Source organism: Balaenoptera borealis, assembly GCF_965194805.1.
Source record: "Balaenoptera borealis genome assembly, chromosome: 3".
NCBI classification, from domain to species: Eukaryota; Metazoa; Chordata; class Mammalia; order Artiodactyla; family Balaenopteridae; genus Balaenoptera; species Balaenoptera borealis.
Window position 1 is genome coordinate 59178359 of NC_138866.1, and position 12769 is coordinate 59191127.

Below are 12769 nucleotides of genomic sequence, written 5' to 3' on the forward strand. Positions count from 1 at the left end.
TGTACCATGCTCTATAAGATGTATTTATTTAGAAAAACTTTATAAGTATGTAGATTACCTACCTGTAAGCTCTTCTTTTGTTTTATCAACTTCCGATAATTGAGTGTAAATTTGGTTTCTTTCTCCTTCTAGGGTTTTTAAAGAAGCTCTTAACTTCAAAGAATGGGAGAAGAAGAAGGAAGAAAAGCAACATTAATCAATTATACGAAAAAAACAAAAAAATTTCAATACACCATCCCAATCCCTTGAAGTTCTTTTACACTCTGATGAAATTATTGCCTAGACTACACAAACCAACAATGTAGCTTCCATCCTGGAAAGTAAGCAAAGTCATCAATAGTTGTAAATCCCCAAACAGGAACAGAGAAGATCAGTGACAGATGCTTGAATAGTGGCTACTTGCTTTCAGCATGTAAGATTTTTTTTTCGTTTTTTGTCTTTTGGGGGGTTTTTTTCCCCCTGCAGTGGAAGCTTTGGCGTCTTAATGACTGGACCGCCAGGGAAGTCCCAGCACATAAGTTTTGATTAAAGCAACCTTCAAACTACATTACCAAGACTTCACATAGATCAATAAAGATCAGGATACCACTACTAGGATGAAAAAGGTTAGGAATAAACCACAAGAAAATGAATCTAATACCTACTTCTCAAAATAAGATATTAGGCAATAGGGGATCAGAAAATACTGAGACCAGAGGATGAAGAATGCACAAAGAGGGAAGTATGGGAGAATATATAGTAAACATTCTTAATATATTCCTTATCCAAAGAAATGAGTGTACACCTTGAAAAATTTTATGATAAATTCTAAAAATTAACAATATTAATTTTATAATAACAACAGTTACTATAAAAAAGAAAAAAGCAATTGAAGAAAATTCTGGTCACTTCTAAAATTCTATCACTTCATGGTAACTGTAAAATGGACTTTTAAAACAGTTACTAGGACATATGGATGTTTATTTCTTTCTCTATATTCTTTATATTTTTGTAGTAATGCAAACCTTAGCAGCATGAATCAGTTTCTTCAAAGCTCCTTTTGGTTGATTATCTATAGTGAAAAACAAAAACATAATAATAAATTGAGAAAACAGTGTAATGCCACAACAGACATTCAAATGATTTTATTAGTTCACTCAACTAGAGCCTTATAATCCCTCTTCTTGCTACAATAAAGAATTTAATATACGGCAAAACAGCCTCGAACCTGCTCCCAGGAAGCTAAACTAAAAAAGCACTGGAAGTACCATAGTATCATCTAACAAGGTTCTTCACCACTAACTCCAAGAACAGAGTTATAACAGGGATTTGGTATTCACCTAAATCCAGCCCACAGTCTCAATTATTCTTAGAATCCTTCAGCATACAAAATATGAGTGGAATTATACTCCAAATTAAAATAACATTAAAAAAGCATGAGTTTTCTCATTAGAAAAAGAATTATTTCTTACAAGGTAAAGCAGAAGTGAAAAAGTATAAACAGAACTATACGTATTTGCTTTGAAATGTACTTTTCTTCCAACACATTAATGCTATCATCAAAGAAAATCTTTTAAAAAAATCACACCTTCTCCTTAATATTCGTTAATTATATGGGGGATGGAGGGAGAGAAAAGAGAAAGGGCACAAAAGTCAGAAGAACTATCATTGGGGGAAACTGGATGAAGATACATGAGACTTCTCTGTACTGCTTTTACAACTTTCTGTGAGTCTATAATTATGTCAAAACAAGATGTTCTTTTTTTAAGTCAAAGGAATTGGTTTGAAAATACACTAAGTGGCTATAGTGAACCTAACTTTTGCTGAGTTTCCAGACTGCAACCAGCAATGGCAATAAGAATTTGGGATGGCCAAGATTCAAGTACTGTAAACATCTGAACCATCTAAAAAAAAGGTATCCTGAGGCATTCATTTATATAACACTCGTTTTTCAAACTACTCACCCATCCATTTGATCAGCTTACAGTGCAGGGAAAAACAGGCATGGAAATGATTATGATGCAATGTGAAAAGTGCTGTAATGTACAACATATAAAAAGAACAGAGAGGAAGAAGACTGAAGGTCTGTCTGAGGGGCTGAAAAAAGATTTACTGAAAAGGTGCTTTCCCAGCCAAAACAACCATAAGGGACAGTGAGAGAGAGACAGAATATTACACAAGTATATAAAGAACATGGTGCACATGGGGAACTAAAAGGAAATACAAGAGCCAGTCATCGTTTTCGGTAAAAGAGGGTAAGTCATAACTTAATACCTAAGTGCGCACCATTCCCTGAATCACTCTTCATTTCCAATTCCAAGTTATCATCATCTGTTATGTCTTCTCCAAGCACAGCAGCCCAGTCTTTCATCTTTTGTAAGCGCTCAGTCAGAGACTTGACATTTAGCAAAGGGGGAAAAAAAGAGAGAGGGTAATACCTTATGCTAACAGCCTTACAACTTCTGAATGCATAGTTGTAGTCTAAAAATCAATCCACATAGGTGACGGTACAGGAGCTCTTATTCTCCACCTGGCATAAAATATGTAAACACTCTCAAAAACTAACATTTATTTACTATTAAACTCTGCAAGTTAAAAATCAAAACTGGTTATTCCTAAATCAAATACAATACTTGATAATGGCCCATTTTTGCTAAAAGTATCACATGACTATAAAGTAACAAAACATCTCTTACGTGATGTTTCTCACTTGCCATAGTAAGAGTGGTCATTAATATGAGAGTCAATTTTGTGTGAAGTCAAACAAATCCTCAAGTGAGGTACATGATATATGAAAAAAAATCACAGATTTCGCAGATTCAATTTATTCAAGTAAACAACTAGCTGAGGAGCTCAACTGACATAATGAAAAGGAAATTATAAAAGAGAATCTGAATTGGAACATTAGAGGTTTTCCAACAGTACTTTTTTGAATTTTCTTGAATAAAGGAAGATTTTCTTACACCATAGAGAATAAAATAGACTGTCCCATGTATTTCTGTGGAAGGACCCACCTAAAAAAACCCATCCTGCTCTACAATTTCCACCCTTCGATCTCCTCCCTCTTGAGTTCCAGGCACAAATATCATGGCCTACAACTGTGAGTAGAGCTTGAGATTAGCATCTCATTCTTGTTCTGTTAGGAAGAGTCCCAAGTTCTTTAGCAGAGTAAGTTTAGGGGAAAAAAAATAAAACAATATGCCAAATTATGAATACAAATCCTAAAGATGGAATATTAAAAACATCCTTAGTAGCAACATAAATAGCATAAATGTATAGCTTTCAAGATGAAAACATCCACTTCACTGGGCAGATTACAGAATGTTAATTATACAGCTTATTACTTAGTATTTACACTTGAGTATCTGTTTGCAGCTTGAAAGTATAAGATTTAAAAGGGTAGGCACAGGGAGATCAGCTCGGTGCTTTGTGACCACCTAGAGGGGTGGGATAGGGAGGATGGGAGGGAGATGCAAGAGGAAGGAGATATGGGGATGTATGTATATGTATAGCTGATTCACTTATAAAGCAGAAACTAACACACCATTGTAAAGCAACTGTACTCCAATAAAGATGTTAATAAATAAATAAATAAATAAAATAAAAGGGTAGGCAGGAAAAAGTGGTAGGAGGGAGAGACGGGGCGTAGGAAAAAAAAAATCAACAAATCCGAATAGTAATATCAACTATTTTATTCCTATTGGAGTCAAATTTCAATTAGATTTACTTAAAGTATTCCTCTCTGTAAAAGTACATATATCTGTTAATCTAGTATTAAAGACATTCACCCAATACACATAACTTCATTTGTCCAGTTTATAAAATTCTTTCCAACCTCTTCTTATCAACAAAAAAAGATGGCAATCTTAAGATAAAAGGTAAAATCCAATATCCTTTGTCTTTCTTCATTAAATACCTAAGCTAAAATACAGAGGAGAGAAGAAAAGAGGACATAGGGAATATAGATGTATATATACTACAAATCTACAAGTCTTCAAGGAACATTAGGCAGCAAGGATAACAATCCCGGTACAAATTGGAATGTATGCCCAAAAGTACACTTCCTCAAATTTGGCCAAATAAATTATCAAAATAAAAGCTGCTAAAAACAAAAATTTTCTAATTTCAGAAATTAGTATAAAATTCTAGCTTAACTCAGTCACTAAACCAGCAGGGTCATTTACCTTAATCTGATTTTCTTTATCACATAGAACTTGTTCCACATGTACTTTGGAGTCTTCGAATGTTATTTTCTGTTTATTAAGTTCATTCACTTGTTCTCTCCATTCTTCAGCTTCTTGTAAAAGCTAAAATTCAAACCCCAAATAAAAAGAAAAGCAACTCATATTATCTCATCATACTTATGTGTAGGTACACTTATTTATATATCTAAGGTGTATCATTAATAGAACCTCACAAAAAGGAAGAGTACCTCATATTATCTTATCATACGTAGGTGTAGATGCACTTATTTATATACCTAGGTGTACCACTGATAAACATACAACACAATGTGTTACTGAGAAGGGAGAGAGAAAGGGAGGGGGGGAAGGAGAGAGAAAGGAAAGGAGGAATGGAATGAGGAAAGAAGGGAAGGAAGGAAAGAGGGAAGGAAGGAAGGGCTCCTGTTTTCAAAGAACTTTCAAAACAGGGGTAAAGCAAAATAACAGACACTTAAACATTCTTCAACTGATTTACATAATAAACTTATATCAAATAAAAAGCTTTCTGAGACAAACATATTTGTTAGATTTGGCCATTCCTTACCATTCCTTATATCCCATATAACATGCCATACCTTACTTGTATTAAAATTTATTTTTTTTAATCATGTGCCATTCTGTGGTTAACTAATCTTCAGAAATACCATTAATCTAGAACAGATCAAATTCTGCACAAATAATCTCTTACTGTATATACTTTTACAGGAAAGACTTTCTCAACATGAATAAAAGATAAAGATGGTTATAAAAGATAAACTTAACTACATAGTGCTTAAAAGCTTTGCAAATCAAAAAATAGCAAAAATAAAATTTAAAAACAAGCAAGTAACAAGAACGAAATTCTTATATATACCAAAGGGTTAATAACCTTAACATGCAAAGAGCTCTTAGAAGTCATTAAGAAAAACAGGCGCCCCCCACCAAAAAAAAATACAATCAGCAAGCAATTTACAAAAGAATCGGCCCATATATATATATATGAAAAAAAAAAAAGGCCAATTTTATTTAGTCTTTAAAACTCTATTCTGGGGCTTCCCTGGTGGTGCAGTGGTTGAGAATCTGCCTGCCAATGCAGGGGACACGGCTTCGAGCCCAGGTCTGGGAAGATCCCACATGCCGCAGAGCAACTGGGCCAGTGAGCCACAATTACTGAGCCTGCGCGTCTGGAGCCTGTGCTCCGCAACACTAGAGGCCGCGATAGTGAGAGGTCCGCGCACCGCGATGAAGAGTGGCCCCCGCTTGCCACAACTAGAGAAAGCCCTCGCACAGAAACGAAGACCCAACAGAGCCAAAAATAAATAAATAAATAAATAAATAAAATGAAATATGTTATCTCTAAAAAAATAAAAAAATAAATAAATAAATAAATGGATAGCAACATTAAAATGTTAAAAAAAAAAACACCTCTACTCTATCAAATAGTAATTACTGGGTTTCTCTGAAAAACTAAGGCTTCATCAGCATATTCCCTAGCACAAGAAAAACCAATCTTTCTCCATGCATGTATAATAGAATAAGACAACACTGACAGATTAAAAATAACTAAGAATTGAAGAATGAAACTTGGATTTGGTGATTGGCTGGTCTCTAGTGATTTACTAAAGAGACTGCATACACAGCATGCAGTCTTATAAGGTTAAAGAAGGAATGTGTTAGAACATGGAATCAGTGAATACAGAATAGTTTATTTCAAGAACTCTGGTGATTAAAAAGGAATTAGATGAAAGCAGCTATAAAGAGTAAGACAATCTAGGTGAAATTTTTTTTTCAAGGTACAAAAGGTCACTTTTGATTATATTGATAACATAGCAAAATTAACACAGGGTGTACCACCACTTTCTCCTGAAATCTACTAAGATGACAGTAAAGAGGTTTAAGGGAAAAAAGCATAAACCCACAAGGAAAAAGAGAAAACGTGATGAGGAAAAAGATAATTCTAGAAGTGGAAAGTGGAAAGAGATGGAAGCACGGTAAAAGACCAGACAGAATTGAAATCTAAGGCAGAAGATGGGAGACCCTAAAAGCAGGTTGACTTGATACAACCCAGAATGGCTTGTGATTTGGAGGCACAAGTACTACGGTACATGTGGAATGAAAAGAGGAGGACTGCCCAAAAGTCTGTATGAAAAGCAGTTAGAAAATCCCCTATGTTCTCCCCGCACACATATACACACACTCTAATGCTCAATCCATCCCTCTCCCCCCCACACACCACTGTCTTTCACATGCATGCACACATGCACGTGCACAGGCACACTCACACACATACACACACATCTGGCAAGAACCTGGAAGGTTATTCTCTGGAGAGCTAGAATCTGAAACTCTGGAACACCTGACCCAGGTAAAGGTGTGAGTAACAAGTTGAAAACATAAAAGCATTAAGCGAAAGTTGACTTATTGAAATGAATAGTGAGATACCAGCCCTCCTTACCTCATTAAGCTGCTTACCTCACTGTTGGCAAACAGGCTTATACCTCCCAAATGGGAACTATGGAGGAGTCATCCCTGTGGAAAATGGTCTTTGAATACCAACAATCGGGGATCCTCCAATGAAATACCCTAGCCAGATTACCCTATGGAGGGGTCCATGAAAAACACACACAGGGCTTCCAATTAGATTTGGAGAGCTTCACTATTAAATGAGCAGACACCCAAGAACCATCAAATACCTGAAAAAAGAAACTCTTAGATAAAAGACATAGACTAAAACAGAAAATAAAGGAGCTCAAAGGAAACAAGGCAACTCAGGGAAAAACATGTCAAAAAAGAGAAAAAAACCAAGTAATATCCTCAGCAAAGTAAGACACTGCATCCATGAAACCAGAAAAAGGCATAAGCAAAACAAAGAACTCTTACAAGTGAAAAATATCAGAGAATAAGTGAATGAAAGTTCCACAGACACAAAGAAACCAAAAAAGACATTTTCAATAATTTCATATATCATACAAAATACACCCCAAAAAGTATGAAATAATTTTAGTAAACTTCCCAGAACTGAATCAAGAGCAAGTTTCCAGACTGAGAGTATCCAACAAATGTATAGAAAAAGACCCACACTAAGGCACAGCATCATGAAATTTTGGAGAACTGGAAACAATGAAAGATATTAAAATTTTCCACCGGGGAAAAGAGTAGGTCACAAAAAAGGTTCAGTAATCCAAATAGCATTTGACTTCTCAAAAGTAATACTGGAAAATGAAGACAACAGAGCAATTATGTCAAAATATCAAGAAAAAAAATTTCAACCCAGAAGATACCCAACCAAAATGTTAACAGTATGAAAGAAGAAGACATTCTAAGTCATGAAAGTTTTTTAAAAGTTACCTCCTATACCTTTTCTCAGGAAGCTAATCAAGGGAATTTACCACATAAAAGCACAGGTAGGACACAGGAAATAAAAGATCCAACACAGAAGAAAGACAAGGGAAAGGATGGGGGTGAAGTGAAATCTCAGAACAGCAGAAGTATAACAGACCTAGAGAACAAGTTCCTACTGGACCAGGAGGATGGAAGACCCCAGGAAGGACTGCTTCAAGGAAAAAATGAAATTAAGAGATTAACCAAAGCATTTGAACACATAAATATTTACATAATCTCTAAAAGAGATATATATGATTGAACTACAGATGAATTACAGATAGGTATAAAAGAAACAAGACAATTATTAATTCTAGGGCAAATAAAATGTTGAGCGAAACGGAATATGTAATCAGAACACACCATGTGTCTCAGCTGTAATATTTAGAAAATCATAAATAATGTAATCATTAAAAAATTTTCCCACTGAAAAATTATAACTGTATCGGGAGAACAGTTGGAGAGGAAATATATTTGGGTATGTGGCAGTGTCTACATATGTGCGGAGAAAGAAGGTAAAAGTTAAATCCTCATTAGATCTGCCACAACAACTGCTTCTGTCTTCAGGGCCCAGACACACAGTTGCAATAACTCTCATGGTATTCTCTGCCCTCCTTCAGTCTGGCTTTGAATATTTGTGCTAAATGCTATTTGTTATTATTATTATTAAAATGCTGAGTGCCCAGGCTTACTTTCACTCCTGGGGGAAGAGGGTTCCAGGAATACAGACCTCTGTATCCTATATAAAAGAGACACCATAGGATACACAGGAGATTGTCCTGCTCTTGTGGTCTCCAGAAAGAGCCTACTTTTGCCCCTAGCATGGGTCAGTCATGACTATGCCCAGAACGTTTATAATTACATACTCACAAGCTGGAGTCCCCCCTTTACAGTACAAACCTGTTTCTGGCTTTCCTGAAGTTGAGAATTTTCACTCAATGCCTCTTTTATAGCTACCTTAAGTCTTTCTTCATTCATCTGAAATATTTTGAAGGTTGTTTTGGCCTAAGTAAAATATAACATATTGAGATTACAAGAATTAGTTTAATACAATAGCTCTTTTTTATACACACTCCCTGAAACACGGAATTAAAGTCAAAAACGTGCCAATATTAATAGGAGAGGCAGCATGCTGTAGCAGAAAAAAAGGCTGGCCTAGACTCAAGGTCTAGTCACTTAAGGTCTAGTTGCTCTGCCACTAACTTGCCACATGACCCTGGACAAATGATTTAACCTCTTGTAACCTTCTATGTACTATGCGGCAAATTCTGTTAACTTTCTACTGTCTGTCTCTCTTACCAGAATTTAAAATCCACAAGAGCCTTTCTATTTTGTCTACTAATATTAAGTGCCAATCACCTTCAACAGTGACCAGTATATAGCAATGGCTCAATAAATACTGTCCAATGAAAAAAATGAACTTTCCTCAGATACCCTGTATTTTTAAAATGCATCTGAATTCTATTATTATGCCTTATTCTTTAATTATAAAAGTAATAGTAAAATGTAAGTGACTTTCAAAAGCAACAGAGCTATTAAAGTAATTCAACTTACTTCAGATACTTGTGATTTGAGGGACTTTGATTCATCTTCTAGGGACTGTATCTTTTTTGAAATATCCACCATCTAAAAAGGCAGTATAAATCAATAAACAAGTATATACTAAACTCCAAGTTTCCAAGATGCCATATATATTAAGTATATTATCAACCTAACACTTTTGCTCCAAAAGTGAGGGTTCAAATTAAGAAACATTCTCAGCCATATGCTTAAAGGGATTTCATACAAAAGTTACATAACAACAGTATTTCAACTCATCTTTAATATTTTGTAACACTTAAGTTATATAGGCTCAAAAGAAGTCCACTAGCATCATATCTTACTAAATAATCTCACACACATCAAGATCATCCTTAAGACAGATTTTAAAATAGAAAGACAAATAAAGGAAAGTTAAAGTTCTTAATACACGTTTTGAGTAATTTTTTAAAATCCACTACGTATTTGATTGTTCAACTTAAATTATTTGTGTGAGCTACTTCCATAGTGCAAATAGAAAATTTCTATAAGAATATGAAAGAAATGTAACATAATAATGGTAACCTCTAACAAATGAAAAGAGCTAGTGGATCTGGAAATTTTTATTCTCCACTTCACAGCCTTCTGTATTCTTTGGATTTCTTTTTTTTTTTTTTTTTTACAGTGCATGTAATACTTTAACCAATATCATATCATTTTTTTTAAACTCAATAACTTCCTTTTTCCTACAGTCTCCTCAAACACAAAAGTCTTACCAATTCATCTTGTTCCGAATGTTTAGATTTCTCTTCTTTTAACTCTTTTTCTAGAATGAGTATTTCATCCTCAAGTTCAGATGTGGACCTAGTCAGCTTTTCACAGACTGCCTAAAAGAGGAAGCCAACTTTATAAGACTGACATGGGAATTTTTGGTCAAGATAAATCAGGTGAGTGTAATCAAATACATACACTGTAAGTTAAATAAGTCTAGTTTATATATTTGTTCATTTTTATAACACTGAAATAACAGCCATACTAGCAGGTATCAGCAAATTTTTTCTATAAAGAGACAGAAAGTAAATATTTTAGGCTTGAAGGCCACACAGTTTCTGTCCCAGCTATTCAAGTGATATGCATATGTAGTGAGAAAGCAAAGACTATATGTAAATGAATGAGCATGGCTGTGTTTCAATAAAATTTTATTTACAATAAAAGATGGAGAGCTCAGAGTGTAGTTTGCCAACTTCTGCTCTAAAGCATTGTAAAAGAAACAATAAGAAAAAAACCAAATTTAATATAAATATATAAAATAAAAAATAAATTCAAAAAACAATCAAGATAATATTCTACACTGAATTAAGACATATTTTCTGTGACCTTTTTAATTTAAAATGATTAGTTGTTGGATTATTCCAATTGGATTTTAAATACTGTAATAAACATACCTCTGATATTTGTGATCCTTCAACAAACTTGTTAAAAAAAACCAAAAGAATCAAAGAATTTAATGCAGGCCAAAATAAAAGTAGCACAAGTACATACTATATCATACTGGTTTAAAAACTCATTTACATAAATATATATATATGCATATATATATTTCCCCAAATTTGACTATCTGATTATATGAATTCTCTGAGTAGAATCAAAATTACTCTACTGTTTTGATTTTATCTATAGATTCAAACATCAATTTTTGTAATTGTATCACATTATAGTTTATATTCAACTATGTTTACCAATCTTGAATATAAACACTATATGTTTAAAAAAATTACTAAAATTAGAGGAAAACTTCCAAAATATTCATTATAAAGTAAAAATTTAGCTAATTTTATGGCCAGATTACATAAATTCAATGCCTGAGAATAAATTGGTGTGTTTTATTTTATCCACAACATCACAAAGCTTGAGTAAATATTTTTGCTCTCCAGTTTTTGCTCTTTTGTCAGCATGCTAAATTCCTTATAAAATTCCCTTTTAATCAATCTAATAAATTACTACCATAACAGCAGTTAAAACAGAGGGTCATCAAATAAAATACAACAATTTCAACAAGTTCTTAAGAATATTAATAGGTAACAGATGAAGAAAGAAAAGGTTAAGAAATTAATGTCATTTGGAATTCAATTTATAATTTCCTTTGGACTCTACTAGGAAATTCTGATTCATGATACATATGCTTTCTGATGATTACAGACATCAGTGATTGAGAACCGCCAAGCTGAACTGACTGAACTCGTACAACAAAGGTACAAAGTCCATTGTTTTCTACTTTAATATTAGTATGCTTTTTACAACATTTCCATCTCTAAAGAAATTGCTATTACTTACCCTAATCTGTCATAGCTTAGCTAAATGACAAATTATCACAGTTTCCTTCCTTACTATTACCTAAATCATACCTCACTCAGGAGAGCTGACTCTATATCTCCTCCAAACTCCACATTCAGTGGCATCATGTTGGTACCTTGAAATTGGTCAAGGTGGAAGTATTTACACAACAGAACCCAGCAAATGCTACAAATAAAGGCTCCTGCTTTTTAAAGAGCCAGTTGTTAAAACATTTACCAGCACACCACTGTGTATAACATAAATCTTTGGTCTAATTCTAGTCAGCTCCTAATACATTGGTATGAGGTAAAGGCAAGTACTGCCTGAACTTACATAATTTTTCATTGCCAACTATTCCTAAATTTATGAAAATAAATCCTATTTTTCCTTCCTAGAGCAAACTGAGTCAAAAAAGAAATGGTTACCTTAATACACTTCCCAGGAATGAAGAATAAAGAGTTTCTATATAGCTCTAGATTACATTGAACTGAATATGCTTCACTCAAAACAAGTTATCAACAAGAGCTCAAATTTTTAAAATACCTTATGCTACTTACTAATATTCTATTTCCTATATTTAACTTCTTAAGTTTTAACATCTAGAGATGCTCTTTCACATTTCCTTTGAAATGTGAGTTCTGAGAAGATACATGACTTTCGAAATTTATGTTATTTACTAAGAACCTTTCCCCTAACTTTTATAATTATAATATTTGTTTTTACCTCCAAACTTTGTGCTTCTGTTGACTCCTTCTCAAAGCTGGCATCCTTTAAAGATGACTCTAAGCCTTCATACTGAAAGAAAGCAACACTCTTAAGTAAAAGGGCCATAAATTTTATTCGAAACTACACCTGCCCTATGACCCACTAATTCCATGAGTAGCAACAGTAAATCCTCACTGCAGAAAGATAACATTGCCCACAGTTTCAAATTTACCACATAATTTTTGTTATACTATTACTGATACTCAACATGGAATAATCTGGCATTCAAGAAAACAAGATATGACTGAGAACCAAGAGAAAAAAATGAGCAAGAGAGCAGACTCTTGGAGGATGCAGGTAATACAGTTCTCCTTCAGACATTAAAATAAGTAAGCTTGATATGTAAGAGGAACCAAAATAATTAAACTAGAAAAAAAGAACTACAAAAAGAGCCACACAAACTTTAGAACTGAAAAAGGAAATAAATGAAATTAAGATGGTTTAAAAGATGATTAGACACAGATGAAGACAATTAGTAAAATGGAAGCTAGATTAGAAGAAAACATCTAGACTGAAGTGTGAACAAAGAGATAAGAAACCCAAATAGAACATAAGAGATACATGGGATATAGTAAAAAGCTAAAATACAA

At 33.8% G+C, this 12769-nt stretch overlaps 1 protein-coding gene and 1 long non-coding RNA gene across 21 annotated transcripts in view; one reads left to right on the forward strand and one right to left on the reverse strand.

Moving 5' to 3' along the window:
- The window catches only part of LOC309625132, a 359632-nt gene that overhangs the window by 264718 nt on the left and 82145 nt on the right, over nt 1-12769 (forward strand). The window lies entirely within an intron of this gene.
- Nucleotides 1-12769, reverse strand: part of MIA2 (MIA SH3 domain ER export factor 2) — a 112338-nt gene that overhangs the window by 38890 nt on the left and 60679 nt on the right. For 15 of the 20 annotated variants that reach the window (XM_082384076.1, XM_082384064.1, XM_082384078.1 and 12 more), the window contains 9 exons: nt 12138-12209; nt 10526-10552; nt 9857-9967; nt 9117-9188; nt 8463-8567; nt 4164-4286; nt 2254-2374; nt 1005-1051; nt 63-153 (listed from right to left, as the gene is read on the reverse strand). In XM_082384076.1, the coding sequence (XP_082240202.1) occupies nt 63-153; nt 1005-1051; nt 2254-2374; nt 4164-4286; nt 8463-8567; nt 9117-9188; nt 9857-9967; nt 10526-10552; nt 12138-12209 (769 nt within the window). Of the gene's footprint in view, nt 1-62; nt 154-1004; nt 1052-2253; nt 2375-4163; nt 4287-8462; nt 8568-9116; nt 9189-9856; nt 9968-10525; nt 10553-12137; nt 12210-12769 lie in introns of those variants that run through there. The other 5 variants (XM_082384077.1, XM_082384074.1, XM_082384075.1 and 2 more) reach the window with 2 other exon arrangements.